Source organism: Echinops telfairi, unplaced genomic scaffold (assembly GCF_000313985.2).
Source record: "Echinops telfairi isolate 266 unplaced genomic scaffold, ASM31398v2 ScPeMD7_7468;HRSCAF=8506_0, whole genome shotgun sequence".
Taxonomy (NCBI): Eukaryota; Metazoa; Chordata; class Mammalia; order Afrosoricida; family Tenrecidae; genus Echinops; species Echinops telfairi.
In genome coordinates, this window is record NW_022111369.1 from 11088012 (window position 1) to 11112194 (window position 24183).

Here is a 24183-nt window from a genome sequence, read left to right on the forward strand (position 1 = left end):
AAAACAGGATGCAGCCATAAACAATATCAAAAGCCATATGATAAGCTATAAAAAGTAAGTATAACATATTGAATAAAGGGTTAATGTACTGGCTAGTTAAAAGCTATCATAGATCTGCTAGAGAAAAATATGACAGTCTCAAAAAAGCATACAGTTATTTTAAAGGGCAATTCCTTAAAGGAGAAATAAAAATGGCTAAAAATGTATGGAAAGTGCTCAAGATAAGGAATGATTCAAACACTAACATACCATTTTGGTCTATTTATATTGGCACAAATTAAGAAGAGAAAATCTTCTGATAAAAAAGTACCACAAGGACTTTTATTTTGCAATTCTACATTTAAAAATGCTTCCCGAGAAAATAATCAGATTATTGTGCAAAAATCATACCTAAGAATGAACACAGAGCATCAATGCTCATAAAGCACCATTAACTTGTCAGTAAGAGGTTGCTAAAGTAAATTAAGACATGTTGTTATCAGATGCTATTACGTTGATTTTCCATTTGTATTGACCCCAGAGGACAGTGTAGCTTCTCTTGATGGTGATCTTCGCAGGAGGAGATCACCAGAGCGCTCTCTCCCAGAGCCACTGAGCTTGTTCAAACCCCCAATCTTTCTAGTTAGCAGTCAAGTGCGTAATCATTGCACCACTCAAACACCAAACAAAATAAAACCCTCAATGCCATAGCTTCAATGCAGACTCATGGCAACCCTATAGGACAGAGTAGAACTATCTCTGTGAATTTCTGGGACTGCAACTTGATGGGAGTTGAAAGCTTTGTCTTTCTCCCTTAGTGGCTGGTGGTTTCGAATTGCAAACTTTGTGAATCTTAGCCCAACACATAACTATTACGCCACTGTATACATAGTGAGGCTAGAAATCTTTACAGGAGCAGCTAACCTCCTCTTTCTCCAGAGGAGCAGTTGGTGGGTTTGATCTACCAGCCTTGTGGTTAGCAGCCCAGCACTTACCCCAGGACTCCTAACGGGAAGCACACAATGGGCACATTGCAGTCAGAATGTGAGTGTGTAAAGAGAAAACTGCAGTGTCATTGGGGACTCACTGTAATGTGACAATGGTTCATTCTGGAATGTCTTCACGGCCCGCACTTGGATTCTGTCTGGGAAAGTCACAGAGGCAGATACATCCTGTACTAAAGCAAGGCTAAGAGTCTGAATCAACGTGGGACAGTGAGGGTGTGTGTGTGTGTGTGTGTGTGTGCGCGCGCGCGCACGCACTTGCTTTCCTTTAGTAATTTAAATAAATGAACAAATATAAATCTTAAAAACCTAACTTTACTACTTGAGAGTAATAAGAGCCCTGAGATCCTAGGTTTGGATTAGCTAGTCAGACAGAGACTACACAGGAAGGAAAAAGAAGAAAGTAAAAACACGAAGATTACAAAACCACTGCAGTTCTGGAGATAGGTTGGCTTCGAATGGGCATCTTTTTCTTCCTTTAGAACAAAGGTCTTGTGACAGATACTGTCTTGGATCCTATTTTGCGGGTAATTCTATGATTCTCATCCCTATAATTCTGTCTTTGATGTTGGCATACGATTATAAATCAGAGTAAACATTCCTGGAATTATAAACATCTCTGCTTTTCTCCGTATCTTTAAGATGTAGATTGTTTTTAAAAACAAGTAAGGAGTTTAAGGGGAGAGATGTAAATATCGACATCATTCAAACGCACTCTTGGCTGCAACACTGCTGGCCTTAGCAACAATTACATTGTACTTGACATTGCCTTTTACCCTTTTATGAAGCAGCATGTCTGTCTCCTGACCCAAGCAAGGGAAACAGGATGGAAAATAACCTCCTGCAAACGTAGATTTGATGTTCCTCCAGCCACCCACTGTGATGCGGCTGCTGCTTCTGCAGTCCTGATGCATAGAACATGCTAGAGGGGCACACAGTCTAGCCAACTCCCACACAGCAGGGTGGCGCAAAAGCTAGTGCCGTTTTGTTTTTGTTTTTAAATCAAGTGCTTCAGTACAATGTACTGTTTGCTGTCTTGTGGAGAGGCCTGTGTATGCTAATTTTATGAAGGAAAACATTCTCTGAATCTCGCTTTTCTCTTTTATTTTATTGTATTTTCTCTCCATTTTGACTATAAATGGCTAAGCTTTAGGAATAACAACCTTAACAGAATTTAGAGCATATGTCCAAACCCTGCGAACAGTCCCAGGACACATATGTACAGAATGAAGCCCCTTTTCCTCTGCATGCCAGGGCCACAGTCCAAGAGTTGCAGCCGCTCCTCTCGGTGTTCCTTTTCACATCAAGTGATCTTAGAGTTGGAAACTCATTAGACAAATCGACTCATGTCTGTTCATACTATAGCCTATTGTTTCCCTCCAAAAAACTTAAAGGGTTAGTTCTATCTATGCAGTGATAGAACTGAAGGCCCATTTGGTGTGGCAAACACCCACTTCTCAGCTTAGTTAGGTATAAAGCCGTGGCCTAGGGGTTGCTTGTCTGATGGCTGATTGTTCCATCTCATTTCTGGAATTCTGTACCCACAGTTGCACTACACCAAAATATTAATAAGGAATTCATGGCTCAAAATCAAATCATTTGGTTTAAAATTTTGTATTTCTTGCTGCTCACTCTCAGGATTTGAAAAATCCAGAATTGGAACTCAAGACCTTAGGTAATTGCTGACCACACACATGCTTGAAAAAACAAACACAAAATTCACTGCCATCGAGTTGATGTCGTCTCCGAATGAGCCTCTAGGACAGGCTGGAACTGCCGCTGGAAGTTCCTGAGACTGCAACTCCTGGTAGGAGTAGAAAGCCTTATCTTTTTCCTGATGAGCTCCTGGTGATTTTGAACTGCTAACCTTTTAGATCACAGTCCAATGTACACATATGAGATATGTTTAAGGCAATTTCATCCTTTCTCTAATAGATTGAACATGCTTTCTCTCAAGAAAATTAGGTAAATTGAAAGTGTGCATGTGTGCAGACAAGATAATTTTCCCAAAGCCTTCATCTCAATATTTTATTACCATGGTCTCTATGTGTGTGTTCTTTTCTTCAAAAAGCATGTGAGTACAGATTGGAAGAAACATAATATTAACTGTAGGATTTTCCTTTTCACCTCAGTCTAAGAAATCTTCAGACGCATCAACGTGGATTTGTAGGACAATGTTGTTCTTAGTGAAATATGTTTTGGACCACATTAATATTCCTAAATGTATATGTATGATGAGCAGTTCCTAGCACCTGCAAACTTCGGATTTAAGTAAGTCATGCCTCAAGATCTTCTTAAAAGATTCAGGAAAATCTATATGATCGTAACTTAAAATGTAAGATCATCTCTGATAAATTGTAAATTAACATGGACATCTGGTGCGTCAATGAGACCTGGAGTAAATGCTTTTGCAATTTTATTTGCTAAAAGCTGTATAATATAAAGCTCTGCCTTGGACAGGACATTTTAACAGCTTTCCCACATGATTTTTAAAAACTTAAGTGCTATTAATAAAAGGATATACTTACTCGTCCATGTATATTCTCCTGTAAGAGAAAAGGAGAACTAAATGAGTTCATGTAAACCCACATATCTGTGGTAACATGCAAGCAGTACAGAGCTTTCACAATACTTTATGCAAAGTAATCAGGAGTTTCCAAGGTTGACCTATTGGATTGGCAAGGTTATCATATAATCACATCTGTATATTTTTATTTTTGATGCCATTTTATCTCATGCTTTATAGCAAATTCAAAACCATTCATTTATATTATATTAAATTTTGACAATTTATAAATGGATTGAGTTTAATATTTTGTTTACATATTGAAAAAATACCAGCAATAGAAAAAATCCAGATGAAAAAGGAAATGCTAAATTGACTTACAGAAAAGTATTATTAACTGCTGTGCTATAATCTCTTTACTCTTATATGATGCAGATTATAAACAAGTCACCTGTGGAATGAAGCAATTGTTGCTAAAACCTTCACTAGAGATTGCTAGTTTATATGGCCTCCATTTCTCTCAAAACCACAAGCTATCCCAAGCAAGACACTGCTTCATTTCCCACCGTGCACTGACTTCTCCGGCTGCGGTAACCTCCCAGGCCTCCTTGTTTCTAAAGCCAGGCCTGCTCCGTCTCTAGGCATTTGGCACTTGCCGTTCCTTCAGGCTAGATGATCTTTCTCTAGAGAGTTCTCTGCCTTGAGTCTGTCTCTCTTCCAGGGCTTCTCTCAAATAGTCCCTCCTGTCAAAGCTTGGAGCCCTGGTGGTACACTGGTTGAAGCATTTGGTTGCTTAAATCAAGGTCCGTGGTTCCAACCCGTCAGTGGTTCCCCATGAGAAAGGCGGGGTAGGGAAACCTCTATGGGGGAAGTTCTTCTGTGTCCTATAGGGCCACTCCGAGATAGAAGTCCTTCGGAGGTTCCCTTTAGGACTGAAGCCTTCCCTGACCACCCTTAAGGAAAAAATGTACCCTGTCTTCCTTATCTCTTTATCATGATTGTCTGCTTCGTTTCTCCTCAGAGCACTTGGCATTTCCTAATACAGTTTCTGTCTTACTCATTTAGTTCATGGTCCGTCTCCTCCCTCCAAAGGGCAAGGATTCATGTTTACTTTGCTTCCTCCTTTATCCCCAGTGTCGAAACCGTGACTGGCACTGTAACTAACAATAACAATAATTAGCAATACAAATCTGTTAATGAATTCAAACTAAATGTAAGGAATAAAAGGATGCACATGTTCCTTTTAAAGCCTTATGTGGTGATAGAGACATAGAACAGCGAAGGCCCTGGGCGGTACAAATCGTTGGTATGTCAGGAGCTGAAGGTCGGAGTTCACGCCTACCTCGAGGCGCTTGAGAAAAAAGACTTGCTGATTTACTTCTGAAAACTCAGCCCTTGAGAACTCTGTGGGAACACGTAGGAGCTGACGTATTTGCAGCTGCCAACTCGGCAGCAACTGGTTCATTTATCTACAAATGTATCTCTCTGCCATCTGATTCCCAATCCTTTGGAATAAAAAACTGTGGCCTCAACCCATAATTGCTAATGATGATCTTTCACATTCAAAGATTGAGGGGAAAAATAACCATAAATACCTGTGTTGAATTTCAACTAGTTCAGTGAATGTTATGTTTCATATTCCTAGGATTCCATAAATGCCGCAAACAGGGATGCGTATTTATAACTCTGTGAAGCACCTGTTTCCTTGGTCTCAGATATGCTACATCACTGGGCTTCTAGATAGCTTGAAATAAGAGGCTTTGCTGGTCAGGACCTCTTTGGGGGACTCAGCCACAGCATCATAAACTAGGTTTTCAAGCTGCAGCTGCCAACTTTGTAGACAGTCATGAACTGGTGTTGCCATGCTCTACAAAAAGGAAGTCAGTTGTACCACTAACTTTTGCCCAGTGATTCCTTCCACTCACTTCCTTTACACCCACTCCCCTCTCCCAACTTCCATTCCCTTTGGAAGCATTTCATTTGTCCAACACTGTGGATCACAGATCAGCCCATTTTGGGGAGAAATGAATGAAAACATGTGCTGTGAAATCAAACAAGTGACTAATGTAATCACTTAGGGTGAAAACGGTGCAGCGGGAAGCACCATGTCTGACCGCCACTGGCTTCCCTAATGTTACGAAGCAGGGCCAGGCATGCCTGCACCTCCATCCTTCTTTCCCCGACTCTGACACCAGCCATCCTTCCCACAGCCCTCTACTTCCCTGCTGGGTTCGATAATTCGCTGCAATGGCCACACTGAACTTGCAGACGATATTCAGAGTCAAAGGCGTTTATTAGGGTAGTTCAGGAAGAAGATGAGCCTGTTTCAGAGTTACAGTCTCAGAAGCCTGTGTGTCAGTTCTGCCCTGTCCAATAGGGTGGCTGTGAGGCAGAATCCACTCCCTGGTGGTAAGTTTGGATTCTTTTCAGGGGAGTTACAGGTTACCATAAACCAGGATCAGTAAATCTAAGAATACCGTCCTTGGTTCTCAGCAACCAGCAGCCCAGTCTCTCTCCAGTCCTGAGCCTCTCAGCCACAGGGTCCCTTGGCGTCTGCCTCTCTGGGCCAGGAAGCCAGCCCACTGCTCTGCCTCAGTCTCACAGTGTCATCATCTTGGCACTTCTCTGTGCTTCTGTTTCCCAGTCTCCTTTCCTTGGCCTCTGGTGTTCTGGCTTCAGCCTCCACCGCGTCAAAGATCTTGCACAGGATCTGCTCATGGCTTTCCTAAGAGTTCTGGGTCTTCTCTCTGTGCGGCTGAGGTGACACTGTACATAGAGGAATGGCTTTGACCAGTGGTTCTCAATACTGCAACCCTTTAATACAGTTCCTCCTGTTGTGGTGACCCCCCACCATAAGATTATTTTCGTTGCTACATCATTTTACTACTGTTATGAATTTTAATGTAAATATCTGATTTGCAGGATGTATTAGGTGACCCCTGTGAAAGGGTGGTTCGACCCCCAAAGGGGTCTTGACCCACAGATGAGAACTGCTGGCTCTGACAAAGGTGTGGTCTTGTCTTTCAGCAGACCACACCCTTGAGGAAACAAAGGGTAAGACTTGGTTCCCAACCTTTACTAAAGTCAAGACTTAATCCCACTTTATTCCTGTCCATTAGCATAACAGAGCCATGATTTAACTGGCTGCCACCTAGTCAATGGCAATTCTTAGCGACCAGTTAGGACAGGGGAGAGCTGCCTCTGTGAGTGTCTAAGGCTGCCTGTTTACGGGAAGAGAAAGTTTCCTCTTTCTCACATGGTACTGGTGGATGGCTTCCAACTTTGATCCTGGAGGATAGCAGCCCAACGTGTAACACAGGCCAGGGCTCTTTGAACTCCCTCCAAATAGAGGCCAGCATTCATGCTACAGCGCAGAAGGGATTGTGGTTAAAAGGGGCATATTAGTGGATGACATCTCATTTAGGAATCAAAGCACAGATTTTGAAGTTGACAGACTATTCTCTTAACTAATCAGAAAAACATTAAAAAGTCTCTAGGTTTACATTTCATTTATTTCAACCAAGTGAAAACTTACTATTATATCATAGAACATAATAATATTCATGTAAGTTATACAAAGGAACTGTCTAGGTTTTCTGACAGGAGAAACAACACACAATATACGGGAATCATCGTGACAGATTATAACATTTCATTTTATTTACTGATTTTTAAAAATCCTCCCTTTTATGCCAAAACTCTGGAAGATTTAACTCCCACCAAGAACAATCCAGGAAGGATGAAGTTAAATGGGGCCCACTTACCCTTTTACAAGGTAAAATAATTTAATACATTTTCCATCATGCCTCTTAGCCTCATGGACTCATTATAAGATAGTAAAGGCTACTCCTTAAGGATTATAGTCTTGGTTCAAACATAACACCACATGACAAGGAACAGAAAGCATTTCCAAGGTGATTTTACTTTTTGCTTGGAACACTCTGTCAGAATATGAAGTGCTATAAAATAAACCCAAAGCAAGCGCACTGCCACAGAGCCAATTCCTCCTCACAGAGACACTATGGGACAAGGCAGAACTGCCCCTGTGAGAGGTGGAGACTGTAACTCTTTACCAGAATAGAAAGCCCCGGCTTTGTCCCAAGAAGCAGCCAGTGATTTCAAATGGCCGACCTGCTGCTAGCAGCCTATCACATAATCACTATGCGCCAGGGGTCCTTCCCTACCAAATTGAAGTCTACCCCTGCTTGCCTTTGGCTTGAGAGTTTCCGTGTTTTATTTCGTTGTCGTCTTTTGGTGTAATTTTCTTTATATAAAATCCTGGATAGTTAATCCATAAAGAGAGTAACTATATTTCCTTAGGGTTATGGCAGGGGAGGCTGGAGAATGATGAAGAGTGAAGATCAATGGATACAAGAATGGAGAATATGTAATCAAAGCAATCGTGGTGATGATGACACAACTCTTTTAAAGATATTTAGACCATTGAATTGTGTGATATGAGAATTCTATGCCAATAAAAACTGTTCAAAAATAAGATAAAATGCTTGCACACAAGAAATTTACAGCCCCCCACCCCCCCAAAAAAGGTTTTGTTTAATATATTTTGAAGGGTTTTCTTTGGATGCATAGATATTTATTATGGTTGTATATTCTTGCTTAATTGTTTCTTTAATAACGCTGTAATAGTGCTTCTTAATGGTTTCTGCTTTGAAGTCTATTTTGTTAAAGATTAATATTATCACTTCTTTTTTTATGACCTTTTGATACCATCTCTCAAGCTGCTCAAGGATTCTTTCCTTATCCTTGGTATATATATTTTCCATCTTTTTAGACTATTTTTGTCTTTACGTACAGGTGTGTTTCTTGTGAGCAGTATATTAAAGTATCTTGTTTCTTTGTTCATTTGCTACTCTCTGTCACTTGATTGGTCTATGTGTTAGACCAGGTTGACTACAAAAACAAACCCAGAGACACTCACATGTATAAGAGAAAGCTTTATATCAAGAAGTAATCACATGTCAAAAAAAAATCATCACAGAAGGGTTCAACTCAAGTCCATAAGTCCCTCTTCAGACTCACGAAGTCACGTGCAATGATGCAGACTGCAGGAAGATCATAGGTTGGTGGGTGTGGATCCAATGTCAATGGGAGTATCGCAGGGTGCCACATCGCTCAAGGTGGCCAGCAAGCAGGAAGGTGAAGGCAGAGAGAGAGAGAGAGAGAGAGAGACCTCCAGATAGGTATATATCTGTCGCAACTCTAAGTGAGATCATAAGGCTGTGACCTGATTGACAGGCTAAACTCCACCTCTACACTTATGTATAGTCAAGTTGACATGAAATTATGTAACTACGACAATACATGTAATCCATTTACATTCAGTGTCATTAGTGATAAATATGAGTTTATTCTGTCATTTTGCTATGCATGTGTGGTGTTATTGGTTTCATTTTCCTTGTCATTTTCTGTGCTAAATTTATTTTCTTGTGCATCAATTTTTTTCTCTGCTCACATTTTACTGTTGCATGGGTCGTTGTGCTTTCCCTTTAACATTTTTTTGATGAGATTTTTCCATTTTCTTTGAGTTTAATTATTATTTGCTTCCCAAGTTTAAGTCAGTCTCTTCTCTCTTGCAAACTATTTGAATGCCTCTCCATTAGAATGTCTTGCGTCTACATGATTCACAATATTTATAGTTATCATCGTTGTGGAATGATAACATTGGTTCTCTATTTCAGTCCAGCAATTTTGTTTTACTCTGAGTACTGCTTTAACTGGCTTGATTTCTGGGTAGTTGTTTCTTAGATCTCGGGCTGAAATCTTCGATTGCTGGTGATTCTCTATCCAAAGAACTCCTCTTAATATTATTTTATCTTGGGTCTTGTTTTTACAAATTCTTTTAATTCTATCCCTCATGTTTTATGGGATCATTTTGCTGGATATAAGATTCTTTTTTTTTAAGTGGCTTTAAATAAACTGTTATTACATAATCCTATATCTTAAGTTGGTTTCTTTCTCAGGGTGTTTGCAATGAACTGTAGAGTGGAAGAGGCATTGAAAATTATTACAAGTGCTATTGCCAGGATTTCTTTTTTAAAAGATTGTTGCAATGCAGGCCAAGTTCCTTGCTGGCTGGATAGGATTCTTAGTTGGTAGTATTTTTCTTTCAGAGTTTATATATGCCATTCCGTTGTCTTCTTGCCTGCTTTGTTTCTGCTGAAAACTCGGAGCTTATTCTTATTTAGTTTCCTTTGTAGGCAGCTTTTCATTTCTCTCAAACTCTTCTCAGGATTCTTTCCTTGTCCTTGATATTAGAAAGTTTGACTGTGATTTATTGTAGTTATTTTCCTTTGCAATCCCTCTTATTTGGGGTTATTTTAGCTTCTTCAATGGCTATATTCTCCTCTTTTACAATGTTAGGGAGGCTTTTTTTTTACCAACAGTTCTTGGACTATCTTCTGTGTGGGTTATTTTGTTCCTTCCTGTTCTGGAATTCCCATCACATATAAATTGTTCTTCTTGATAGTGTCCCACATAATTCTTATGCTTTCTTAAGATTCTTTTGTTCTTTTTATTGGTTCTTATTTCAGATAGTTATCAAGAGATTTGTCTTCAAGCTCACCCATTCAGCCTAGCTATTCCTTCAATTCTACAGCTTTGCTCGTTAAAATGTCTGATCCTGACATCTTACTAGTAATCTTCTAGATTTCCATCTGGAGTTTTTGTATGGTTTCTAATTCTTTGTTTATAATGTCAGATTGCTCTTGTAGTGCTTCTCTGAGTTCTTATATAGCTTTCCCTGATTTTCTGCTTTTTACATAGCTCTCTGAATCTTTTTCTTTGTCCTTTGAAAGTACCTGAATATCATTGTTCTGAATTCCATTTCTGGTACCTTTTTAACTCCAGATCTGTACACATTTTGTTATAATACTTCATTTGGAATAAATACATCCTTGGATCTGAACATTTTTTATTATGTGGTCTCTGTGATCATTTTTATCATCAAGCACATATGTTACTGTTCCTTTTTCTCCATTTCCTACTTTTCCATCCCAACCACTAGTAATTATCAAAGCACCATGATTGCATGTTTGATTAATGTCGGACTGAAGAAGCTAAACAAACAAACAAAACCCCCCTTCTATTTCTTCTTCTTTGGCATTAGTGATTGATGGGTAACGTTGAATAATAGTAATACCAGTTGGTTTTCCTTATAGGCATATGAATGTTAGTCAATCACACACAGCATTGTACTTCAGGACCGATCTTAAAATGTCCCTTTTTAGGAGGAATGTGACACCTGTTCTATGTCATCATTTTTTAAATTTCTGTCTTTCTTGGCATAGTAGACCATATGAATGTCTGATTCAAAATGACCAAGACTCTGACTGCTATCAAGTTGATGCTGACTCATAGCAATCCCCCTGGAGGTTTCTGACACTGTAACTGTTTTTAGGAATAGAAAGCCCCATCTTTCTCCTTGGCCAAGACTCATCCATTTCAACTCATTATTGATCTTTATGCATTCCATTTCTTTTTAACAGCTTCCAATTTTCCTCGGTTCATATTTTGCATACACATATGTTCCACATTATGATTATTACTATGCCAGCCTTTTCTTTTCATTTTGAGTTATGCCACATCAGCAAATTAAGGTCCAGAATGCTTTACTCCTCGTACATATATAAATATATTTGGAGTGCCTTCTAACCTACAGGACCATCTTCAGACACCATGTCAGTCAGTGTTCTGTAGCCATACAGAAAGTTTTAAGTGGCCCCTTTTCATTTTCAAAAGTAGACTTCCTAGCCCTTCTTTTCATGGTCTGTCTTCTACCTGGAAGCACTGAGGAAGCCTGTCCATCACAGGAACCTTGGTGATATTTGAAATAGTGGTTTGCACAGTTTCCAGCAGCCCAGCAACAAATTTTTCTTTCTTTGGGTCTCCAAATCCTGAAATCACCGGTTGGCCTGTACCTATGCTCATGCCAAAAAGCCGGTCTATTTCAAGGAAAGCAGCAAGTGTGCACTGGGGTACTGATTTCTTCCTTTCACGTAGTCCTTGTGTGTTCAGCAAAAAGGAAAAAAAGAATCACCTGAAGGTGTTTGTTAAAAATTGAAGATTTCTGCATTGAACCACAACCATATTTTTTCTCCTGCTCATCTCAGGTAGAGCCTAGGAATATACACCTTGAATACACATACATTCTTGCTGATGAGACTCAGGGGCTCACATAGCCAGAAACACTGCCCTAACTGTATAGTACCATGGCCCTAACATTGTAATGTTATTCGATATATTTTCTGGATATAAATATTATTTTCTCTTTTGAAAGATAATGGGCTTAAAAGAACAGCCCCAGGTTATGGGCCTGAGTCTGTTACAGAGCCAGGAAATCCATATCTCAGGCACATTTTAGAAATCAGCTTTGAACTGCACCATGACAGTTTGTGGTGTATTATTTAGATTAACTTCCGTATTGCTATTAAACTTTCCAGATAGTTTATTTATCTGCCCTACTGGAGTACATGTTTCTGGGAGGAAAGAATCATACATGTATAAATATATGTATTCAACATTATCTCTCACACTTCATAAATATTTATTAGGCTCTCAATAAACATTTTAATTTTGGTTAATGTGTAGCTTACGTTGCTTTGAAAGCCATTTTAGTTTCTGAAGCATGAAGCCACTTCTCTCACGCATATTGCTTCAAACCAAGTTGTTCCAGTACTCCCTTGCAGGGTAGAAAATGGGGACCACACCTAATGTTCATTAGAAATTGGCAACTGTGCACTTGGGCTCCGTTATTTAACCACAAGGAGAAGGCAGAGCGACAGTAAGGGCTTTGACTGATGACTTGGCAAGGGAAACCAAGCCCTTAGGTTGTTCCAGACTCTCTTTGGCCTATAAACCTGTTTGAAAACCTGTTTCTCAGAATTTAAAGCTTAGCTCAATTGAGGTCAGTATTATAGTAATGTCAATAATCCTACTGCTCTCAGTCTTCAGGCAGCCAGTACAATTAATCATTAACTTTGTTTTCATGGAAAAGGTAACTTTGGAGAAAATGTCTCTCACTTAAGTGATTTGATTTGATTTTGATTTTCTTTCCCTTAAGAAATAGCTCTGTCAATCTTTCCTCCTTTGGATTTTGTGTTTTCTAACCCTTAGCTCCGTCCAGTTGCTGAGATTGTTCCCTAAAATCAGAATGACTGAACACAGGAGCATTTGTGCATCACCAGGGAGGCTGCACTAGACTTTGAGCAAAACAACAGATATGCCACTTAGTCCGAATGCAATTTTGGATAATTGGTGCTTCACATGGTCTCAGAATCACTTCTGCCTTTTTTGTCTTCATACTGAGCTCTATTGCCGAATGAACTATCCTAGCAAGTGCTACTTCTTCCTCTTGGGAGTCAGGAATTTGGTGGTGGATAGAGTGTTGATCCCTTGTGAACAGACAGGTCCATTTGTAGTCAGCACTTAGGAACACATATCCAAAGTAGATTATCTTCCTCCTCTCCTTGGGGTGTGAGTGAGGTGATGAAGTAAGATGCTAAGCATGTCTCTAACTTAAGCGCTATGTGTTTATCTCACTGTGAGGTTTTCCTATTTTATTTCTAGAAATTAAAACAAGGAAAATGATCCAAGATAGACACTTATTGAATCAGATTTTGCCAGTTACAGGGGCAAGGAGAGAAAGATGTAAAAACCACTCAAATGTAGGATAACATCTTATTTTTCCCAAAGGAAAAAGTGCCACTAGAGAGAACTTGGCTCCGACTATGTGGTTTTATTAAGATGGATCTGACTTCAGACCTTAATGTTTCTCTGAATTGGTTGCTATCACTGAGCTAAACCAAAATGAGTGGAGAAGAATTAACAAGAACTACGCATCACATACTATATTTAAAAGTTAGTTCATCATATTAAGCTTCTTACAGGTAGGGCCCATGTCTTATTTATTTATTTTATTCACATCATCCATAGCTGTCTTTGGCAAAAGCACTAAATAAATTCTTGTAGTTCAGTGACTTTAATGAGTAAAATCTTTTCCATTGGCAAGAAACATGATTAGGAAAATGCAAAAACCCTCTCCACTACAGTGCACTAAGGTTGATCATTTTAAGTCCATCAGCCTTCATTTAAGCCCATCTTCAGACTCAGGTCTGACTCGGAAAAGCCTCTTCCATAATACCTGGGAGCTTCAACACCTGCCTGGAAAATGGAATTTTAAAAAGAATATTACTTTCCTATGAACTTGTTGAAGCCACCTGTAGTCTTCGTTAATGTCTTCATTCCATTTTAAGCCAGTCACATCCTCCTGTCCACATGGTGGTTGCTGTTGTTCTTTGCTGTGCAGTGAATTCTGAATTATGGTGAACACATGTGTGCAGGGTAGACTTTCTCTATGTCTTTTTAAGGGTGTGAACTTTCAGAAGCATATCTCCAGGCTGTACTCTCAAGCCACCTCTGGTTGGATTTGAACCACTAACCTTTTTGGCTAATAGTTAAGCGCTTAACTATTTGTGCCACTCAGGGATTCTGGTCTGCATTAAGACCTCTATCCAGTAGTGTACCTAGCAGGTGTGCGGTAAAGAGTCAAATTTACCCAGAGCTTTCTCTGGTTGGTACATTTCTGGCCTGCTACAGCTCTTTCCGTACTGAGATAGTCCTTAGAGGTAAAATACCATACTAGAACCATTGGGGCTGCTGTAGAGTAAAGTGGAGATTTTTGTGCCTGGAAAGAAAACTGTACACACAGGGATATATGAAATACATATTTATGCATATAAATAAAGTCAGAAGAAAATGCAAACTGTGCTTATTAAAAGATAGTGGAAAATAAGGAGTTAAAAGCATATCTTATGTATTTGTGTCTACATTTCAAATTATTATAGTGAATAATAATTTTTGTAGGGAAAAGTGCCAATTATATAGCATAACCCCTCAAAGTTTCAACAATGAAGAAAGGGGACATGACAAGCTGTTCTTAAACTAACTAAAAATACACTTGAACAGAACCTGACTTCTATCCTTCTCCCCTTGTTTTCCCTCCCTTTCACCCCACTGGGTCAGGGGGAATAGACGGCTATTCATCTCCACCCCCCTCACCCCGCCACATCACTGACCCTTGTGCTCTGGTGATCGCAGAGCCCTGTGTTGCCACACACACTCCCTAAATGAGGTGCAAGCAGGGGAGTAGCAACGTCTTTTAGGAGAGGCTTTCCTTCCACGCTTCAAGTTTTGGTATCACATTTTTCCTATCTCTACGGAGCCCAGCCTCTTCTCCCATGTTATTTTTATTCATTTGGGGGTCAGGGTGGGGGTGGGTGGAAGTCAATCAGGGGTTCTCGCATGTCAGCTTTTCATAAAGGGAGCACAAAGCAGAACTCCCTGCAAGCCTCGCAACACATAGGATTTATGTGTGACTGTTCATCTACACCCATTTACATTGTTCCCTGCTGGGCAACTGAGTTGGGATGAGAGCCATCATTGGGAAAGGCCTTACTTTAAGGACTGGATGCAGTGGCTCAGATGTTGCTTCAGCTCCTCCTCCTTCTCATAAGACTCCAGAACACTGTGCGCTTCGTCATGATGATAGCAGTAGATTTTATAAATATCTTCCAGCGGACCTTTAATCTGCAAGAACACTGCTCCTGACAAATGTAAAACAAAGGCAAAATGACATACAGTCAGACCAACCCAGCACCTCACACGTCTATTACTCAACAGTGTTTGACTGGTATTCAAAATTTGGTGAGGCCTTGCTTTATTAAGGAGGGTTGCAAGACTGGCCATGATATATTTTTTCTCTCTTTCTCTTTTCCCTGCCTCCCTTCCAAATCCCTTTCCTCTCTTCTTTCCTTTTATAAAGCAAACTATCACGAGCTTACTGGGCATAGGTGGTAAGAGAATTCTGGCTTCAACAAAGGGAACTTGATTGGTTTGGTTAGTGTGTTAGTCTGGGTAGACTAGAGAAACAAATTCATAGACACTCATATGTGTGTAAGAAAGAGCTTTATAGACAAGAGCAGTTGAATATTGAGACAACATCCCAGCCCAGTTCAGATCAGGTCCATAAGTCTGATATTAGCCCATATGTCCGATACCAATATATAAAGTCTTCTTCAGACTCATGAAGCACATGAAATGACATTGACATCTAATGCAGGAAGATTACAGGCCAGTGGGTGCAAGTCTTGTGGATCCAGTGGCAGTAGAAGCATCTCAGCACTAGCAAGGGTCTCCAGGTGGCTCCTCCAGTTTCCAGGGCATGAGGTCTATCAGCGTGGTGCCATGTGTCTTGTCAGTAGAACATCTCTCAGGGAGTGAGCAGAGTGTGGATTTCCACTTCCAAAGAGGAAATACCAGAATTCCCAGAATCCTCAGGGGAAGGCCATGCCCACAGAGAGGCCTCATTGGCTATGACCCGACAGACTAGACTCTACCCCTTCACTCTTAATCCTCACAAGTCTCAAATTGACACCAGATTATGCAACTACACAGTTAGTGTGTAGGAGCTTGGCTAACCTCACTCACTTCAGAGTTAACTTGAATGTGTTTGTACCAGCTCATGCTCAAGACTGGTTTTTTAAGGTGGAAACACTTTCCTATTCCATATTGTTCTTATTGTCTAACAAAAGGCATTGCCGCTGAGTCCATTCCAACTCATAGCATCCTTATAGAACGGATAGACTGCCTTGGGGGGTTCCCGAGACTGTAACTTGTCTTTGTCCCGAGGAGCTGCTGGTTGTTTTGAACTGCTTACCTTGCAGTTAGCAACCCAGTGCATACCCGCTAGAGAAAGGCTCCCTAATGAATGCATTAGGTACAATAGTAGATCCACCTTCACAGAATCATTTTAAAAATTAGAAGAGGTGGTGTGCGTAAAATTGGGAGCACAGTACATGAAGCCTAGTATTCAATGTTAATTTATTTGAGGTGTGGGAAGTAAAATTCCAGGTGCTTGGTATGTTATTTTTCAATATTTATGACACTATCATTTCCTGAAAGGCAAGCAACAGAGTTTAGAGAAATAAAATATTTCCCTGTATGGGATAATAAAAAGAATAGAGCCATTATTCTTGTGAAAAATCAATTGGATAATATCACGAACGAACCAAGTTTATGGCTGCCTGTTCATAAGGCAACTTGGACTAACTGACTGTAACCAGGCATCAAATGAATCTTTTTTGGCATCATGGAAAAATTAGATCTGGAACTGGTGGATCAAGCAGATACCAGTGATAGTTTCACTTAATCACCCACACCGCCATTTAAAATATGTTCTAAGTATCCACTGACTAACCTGAGGGGCAGGAGGGAAAGTCAGGAGATCAGATTCTAAAAACTCAGTTATGGGGTAGTTTTGCCCTGAACACAATGAGTCCCCACAAGTCAGAGTCAGCGTGGCAAATCTTTTACTCAACCCAGAACCATGTGATGATTTGAGAAGCACACACACAAAGAGTGTGCTAGTGTCCGTTCTCAAAGAGCCTTATAAATTTGAGGTAGATGAAGATTCGGGGGATGAACTGTTTGGGATGGTTAACTCAATTTGCGTGATCAGGAGCTATGAGTCTAGTAACAGGAGTCCATTATTCTTCCTATAGAAACAGTCCTGTCCCACACTACCTGTACTCCTTAAGGCAGTGGTTCTCAACCTTCCTAATGCCGTGACCCTTTAATACAGTTCCTCATGTTGTGGTGATCCCCAATGAGACAGTTTATTGTGCCAGCCTGGCTGATAAACGCAGGTGGGATTGACTGAGGGGCGGAGAGATGGATGGCTTGGTGAGCCTTTCTTGTCTCTCGCTCTGTGATCATCGGACCAGTGTGCGGCTGCCTTGCTTGTTCTGTGCTTTAATTTAAAGGCTACACAGCCTGTGGGACGCCTAGCCTGTGGACTGTGTTGCTGTAAGTTGAGGTCCCTTTAAGACTTCTCTGGAGCTGGGGACTGGCAATTGGTGACCTGCCTTGTGATTGGCTGCTGTGCTGACATAACCTAGCTCTCTCTACAAATAGAGGAAGATCTGGCATCAGATAGAGACTGGAAGGACTGCTAGTCTCTCAACTTTCTCTCACGGACGTGAGTTGCACTAAGCCATTTATAGTGCTTCTAATTTAACTGTTTATTTCTTGTATATTTATCTGTATATGATTGTATATTTATCTGTATATGATTTAACATTTCATTTCTTGTTATATATTAATTACCTTTATAAATAAATATATTATATTATCAAGAATTTGGTTTTATCTCTCTAGAGAACCCTGTCTAACACACCCAACCATAAAATTATTTTCATTGCTACTTCATAACTGTCATTTTGCTACTGTTATGAATCAGCCTACCCCTGTGAAAGGGTAGTTCAACCCCCAAAGGGATTGCAACCCACAGGTTGAGAACGGCTGCCTTAGGGAATCAAAGGTTAGTTTACCTGGATTAAGGATGGACAATTCTGAGCTTAAGAGAGTAAATGACTTCTCTTTTTGAAGGTTGTGCCTGGATGTGGCAAAGTCAGGCATAGGGCCATATCCTTCTCATTTAATTTTTCGGGTTTAGCCAGTGATGGGATGCAGGTGGTCCACACCAGTTTGGCAGGACGGATGCCTAATATTTTGTTGAGTTTGGTGAACAAGTTGTTTAAAAAGCAGTTGTCATCAGGGTTCTCTCTAAGGTGGATGGCTAGGCGGCCACCCAATGTGGACACTGCACATTTCCATTCTTACCTTCCTTAATGTTCTCCTGTACCACAGCATAGTGTAAGCTCCCTCAGTCGTGTTTAGTCTGTCCACAGGTAGAATAAATAAGATGGAACTATGTTTGTGATATTTACTTATTCGTTTCATAAAACTCATTATACTTTAGATGAAATACTACATATTTTCCCTTGTGGTTGTTACTTCAGTAAACAAACACATAAGGCAAAGAGGAAAAGTGCCAACCAGCCAGTGGAAAGACGGTGAAGGACAAAGCACACAGGTGATGGTGCTCGGATAAAAGCGAAGCATATTGCCAGTGAGGAAGTCAATCAACAAAAAATAGCACAGAAGAGAACTGCCTCAGAGTTTCCCAACTACAAATCTGCAAGGAAGTAGTCTGTCTCATCATTTTCCTGTGGAATGGCTGGCAGTTTGGAACAGCTGGCTTTTCGGTGAACAGTCAGTATCCTTTAACACTTGTATCACCATGGGTACTTCTCCAGTAACAGAATCTGGTAGCAAATGGGGGCGGGGAGAGCTTTTATGTCCCAAGAGCGCTAAGGTCAAGAAGTAATAATAGGCTACAGGTTTAGAGGGAGGCTCAACGAGCCAGTCTGATTTGACTTGTGTCGGTGATTTGAATAGAGAGCCCCCTGGACAAGATGAAGTTGCAAATATATATGTCTACAACAAAGAAGCTAAGAATGGCAACAAAGGAAGAGCTAAGGACAAGCTCATAAACTCATAATATGATCAAATCAAATACATTTATTTTTGCACACAGGGAACTCAGTAATTGCAATCGCCTGGTATTTTCTTTTACAGCAAAGGTCTGGTTTGAGAAAAAAAAAATCTAGCTCGCTTTCAAATAGCAGACTCACATTTTCTTCCCTCTTTTCCAAATAAAATTCTGTTGGGTCTCTCATAATAATTATTAAAGTTAATATATATTTAAGTACTTTAATTGAAAGTCATTTATTCACCCAAAGGTCAAGTACAATACTGGCAGCCAGAATATTTGATTCCCCTCCCAGCCCTACCAATGTATTCTGCTTCATAATAGCACAGATGAGGCGATGTGTCTTGCAGCAAAAAGTGATTCCGTTTCCACGGTAACATAGCTCTCGGCTGCGTTTCTTTAGTGGTGAAGGACAACTGCTCTGTCTAATGTCTGTGGGTTTGAAGGGGATGATGAGGGGAGGGAAGGGACTGCGCCAAGACCAGGGAAAGTAATTTCACTTCTGGCTGCCTGCCACAAAGGCCCCAGAATCCTATAAAGTAAATATAACTATCATGTGGTTCAGTTTTACAAATTTTACAGTCCAAGAATCTCTGCATTGGCTTCCAAGAAAAATTACCATGAAGAGGGGGGGAAAGTAAGGCACCCTTTTAATTTCCTTCGTGATCCACTTTAAAAATAGCTCATAAACCAAAGATATTACACATTAGTGTGAGCTGGCTATTCTCTCAACTTTTGATTGTGACTTGGGTGAAAATGAATAGAGCAGATCATCAGATTTACATTCAATAATTCATATGCGTTTTGTTTATTCCAGCTCATTGCGGTGCCCTCAATGTAACATCACTCATTGACTTCACTTTGTCCCTCTGGTCCCTGTTTCCGTTCCTCCATCTTTCCTGACCCTTCTGAACTTTGGCCTTGGGTAAATGCTGCCCCTTGATCGCAAGCGATTGATCATTTGAAGATCAATTTGATCGCAAGTGATTGATCATTTGAAGATCAATGGTATTTATCATGCTCCTTGTTATTCCTTTGACTGGAACTTGAACTTCAAGGATGAATTTAGTTTCAGAACTGATGGGGCCACAGTTGGGGGGCAGGGGGGTGTCCATCAGTCTCTATGTGACCAGTAAGCCTTGTCCTTTTATGATTTTTAATTTTTTTTTTTTTACACATTTTCCTCCCACTCTCCCCAGGATCCCTTTCAGAGAATTTGGTAGTGGTAATATCAGTCTTCTTGACCTTGAGACCAGAAGTAGACGGTGCCCAATGGACTAATATTCTCAACGAGTCGTTGATTTTCTTCCCCCTTCTTTTCCTCCAGCTAGGAAGAGACCAATACTTGGACTTTAGATGACTGCTCATGAACTTGTAGGACTCTGTTACTCCTTGCCAAAGCAGAACAAAGAACATGTCTTTAAAGATATCTTATAAAGTCTTGGTATCATTAGTACTGTATTGCATGTTGTTCCCTTTACTAACTCAAAGATGTTTATATTCCTCTTAGCAATCAGTTTTTCTTTATGTCTAGACTCTCGTGTCCATCACAAAGATTTGCTATACCAAATGGTATGGCCTCTGTATTATTCTGAGTAGGATCCAACATAAATTTCCCTTCCAGGTCAGGAAACCAGTGTGAAACCAATAAGGTCTGAAAGATCACCTTGTTCCACACCTGGTTTAGAAAAAATAATTTGAAATAGTGAAGTAGTTGTGTTAGCTGTTTCATCATTTTTGGCCACACTTTGTTAAGTAATTATTATTACCACCAAGTACTGTGATGGAGCCCTGGTGGTGTAGTGGTTACTGGTTTGGCGGTGATATGCATGATTGGCAATTCCAAATCACCTGCAGCTCCTCAGAGAAAGACTGGGCTTTCTACTCCTGCAAAGAGTCACAGTCTCAGAACCCACAGTGGGTCACTATGGGTCAGTATTCATTCACTAGCAGGGAGTCTTTTTTGGCATTACAGCCTCAAAGAACCCACACTTCCCTCAAGGAAATGCCAGCAAGGGAAAGAGCAAAAGGCGCTTGTACATCTCATACTATATGAAAACAATAATAGAACTGTACAGCAGATAGGGCCACCTATCCTGCCCTGGGGGATTTTTTTATTGATTCCCCAAATGACTTCTTGAAATAGGAGCTACAAGCAAACACAAAAGCAAGGAGATGAGGAAGTAAGTTCTGTTCAGAAGCTGCGAATGGTCCAGTGTGGCTCAATGGTACCATTTCACTGAAGAAGCCTTAGGAGAAGCTGCAGAAGGAGGCAGGCGCCTGGCAGTGGCGTGGTTATGTGTTAGGTTGCGATTTGCAAGGTCTGTTGTTGGCAACCAGCAGCCACTCCATGGGAGGAAGAATGGGCTTTCTATGCCCACAAAGACTTACAGTCCTGGAAACTCACAGAAGCAGTTATCCCCTGTTCTTTAGGGTTGGTTTGGTTTGATAGAAGTAGGAAAGAGTCAGATCATGAAGAAATAAAAACAAACCAACCCACTGCCATTGAGTCAATTCTGACTAACGGCAACCATACAGGGCAGGGCCGAACAGCCCCATGTGAGACAGAGCCTGGCAGTTGGGAACTGCTGACTTTGAGGTTAGTGGCCCAATGTATCATCACTAGGCTATCAGAGCTTGGCATGAAAGACCTTATTTAACGTTAATTTGAACTTTATGCTGAAGATAATTGGAAATTAGTGGATGGATTTTTGTCAGTATAGTACCTGATTAGATTGTATGTTACAAAGATGAGAAAGATCCATGAAAAGTTGAACTTCAAGGAGAGAGGTTAGGGAGATTAGAGACATCAATTTAAGGAGTCTCTCTAACAGTGACATCGCTCTGCTAACTGCCATCGCGCATCCCGTTCCTTGAGAAAAGGACCAGGCAATCTGCTCCCGTGAAGATTTACAACCTCAGAAACCCAATGGAGGGGCTCTATGAGTCAGAATCAACTTGATGGGAGTGGCTTTATAGATTTAGCTATGGCTACAAGGGATAAAGGAGGCCGGGGTTCGCGGGCTCAGAGTTGGGCTCGCAGCATCCACAGGGGCCGCAGGACAGACCTGTCTGAAGGAGAACTATCAGCAGGCTCAGAGGGCCCATGGAGCAGCTCCGCCTGTTCTATTTGGGTCAGAATCGGCTCGACGGCAATGGCATGGGGATGACAGAAGCTACAATGAAGGTCTAAAGTCGTCATAGTCCTTAAAGGGCCGTTTATTAGAGTCAAAGGCCTTGGTGTGACGTTGGAAGAGCTATTATGTTTCTCCATATTTTTTCATTCCCTCACATGAACAACAGAGATAGTAATAATAGCAGAGTTGGGATGAAGATTAAATGACCTCACCTCTGTGCTCTTTATGCCAGCAACTGACATGTTATAAATGCTTAAAAGATGGCGGCCATACCACGAAGTCCATTCCTTTGCCAGTTTGTCATAGAGTGGGGCTGGCATGTTTCTGTCATGCTGGAAGTGGCCTACCAATATTTCAAATATTAGCAAGGTCATCCACAGTCAACAGATTTCAGTGGGGTTTGCACAATAGGGAGCGAGAACAGGGGCTCCGTTTCTGCCAGATTAACCACTGAAACCATGTGAACAGCAGCAGGGCATTGTCAGAGATAGCATCAAAGGATGAGCCACTCATGTTGGAAGGCACCCAAATACAGTTGACACCAACTGTTCCTCTCCCAACACTCGACTTCTCTCTCTGGTTCAGTATCCAGATGGCCACGCAGAATTCACAGATACAATGTACAGACATGAGGGTTATTAGGAAAGTTCACAGGTTACCACAGGTCAGGATGGGTAAACAGTAAGGAAACAGTCACTGGGGAACAGCAATGCCTCTTCTCAGCCAGCAGCCAAGTCCTTCTGGTCTCTGGGGGCCAGGACACCCTCCTGCTGTTCTGCCTCACAGCTGCACACACCTCACAATGCTCTCCTGCCCCGTCTTGGCCTCTGGTCTTCAGGTGACATGGCATCTGCTGCTTCCACCACTTCAGACAGGGATTTCCAACACACTCCGCTAGCGGCTCACATTCCTTGATAATCCTGGGAAAGCTTTGACGGAGACGTGTGTTTTGTCTTTCAGCGGACCATATCCCCAAGGGAACAAAAGATGGTGATTTGGTTCATACTCTCTAGTGAGATGAAGACTCAGAACACATCCCAACCAAAATCCTGTCCATGGGCTTAGCAGAGTGCTTCCTCCAAAATTACATGGTAACCACAGGCATAGAGGCCAGCATTCGTAATTTATCACATAAGGGACTGTCACTGGAAGGGGCATATTATGTGACTACACCAAAAGCCCTATAAGTTATGGAATGACATCAGGAACATTGTATGTGAAGAAAGCAAATGTGATTAAAAAGACAGGAAATAAAAGGGCAAAATGAGTGTCAGCAGGGGCTCTGAAACTTGCCTTTGAATAGAAAGCACATCCAAGACATGACCCAAGAGAGCCCGGAACCACTCTATCGTCTTCCAGCACTCTACCCGGCAATCCTCCGTTGCCATTCACTAGGTTTTCAGTGGCAGTCCCAAGACATGGGCAGTCTATCCTTTTCCCCCTCTGGTCTTAGTCAGGAAGCTTCGAGGACACCTGTTCACTTTGGGGGGCACTGCTGGTATTTGGAATGCTAGTGGCATGGCTTCCAGCAAAGCCACCACAGTACAACAATGTGGCAGACGAGTGATGGCCCTTGTGTCATAGAAGGCAGGAGCCCGGTGTGGTCATGCAAGAAAGTCCCCCTGTGAGAAGAGCAGTAGGTCTCAGGAGCAAACGTAGTCTGAGCAGAGTAACGGACTCTGCAGAAAAGTCTGAGAAAAGAAAGAAAAGGGGGACTGAAGGACTGGTTTTGGCAAACCCAAGGAAGGCTTTAAGAATAAAGTACAAGATCAGAGCAAATGGGAGCACTTAGGGGGAGGAAGAGGGAGTGGAGCACATCCTGACCCACCAGGCCTGGAGGACGACATCTCCGCTCTGAACAGCCAATGGGCAGAGTGGACAATATGGCTGATCCCACCACGAGACACGCTGTCCCTTGAGGGCCCCGGGCTCTAAGGGGGACAACACTGGAGACTCAGTGTCAGGACTGGCCCAGACTGACCATGAGATACCGAGGGAAACCACTAAAAGCTTGTGGCAGAGCAACCATGGGAGCAGAGCAGAGAGCCTGCGAGGGAGTACAAAGGACAGACTCTGGGGCCAGAGCATGGTACCCCATCGGTCCTGACTGAAGGACACGCCTAGAGATCAAAAATCAGACCTTGATCT

The 24183-nt window shown here is 41.4% G+C and overlaps 1 protein-coding gene across 1 annotated transcript in view; it reads right to left on the bottom strand.

Annotated features, from left to right (window-relative positions):
• ARHGEF38 (Rho guanine nucleotide exchange factor 38) overlaps positions 1–24183 on the bottom strand; it is a 194991-nt gene that overhangs the window by 59713 nt on the left and 111095 nt on the right. Inside the window, exons 4-6 of the mRNA XM_045284323.1 lie at positions 14963–15110; positions 3512–3529; positions 1067–1119 (exon numbers count right to left, since the gene is read on the bottom strand). Coding sequence (XP_045140258.1) covers positions 1067–1119; positions 3512–3529; positions 14963–15110 — 219 coding nt within the window. The remainder of the gene's footprint in view (positions 1–1066; positions 1120–3511; positions 3530–14962; positions 15111–24183) is intronic.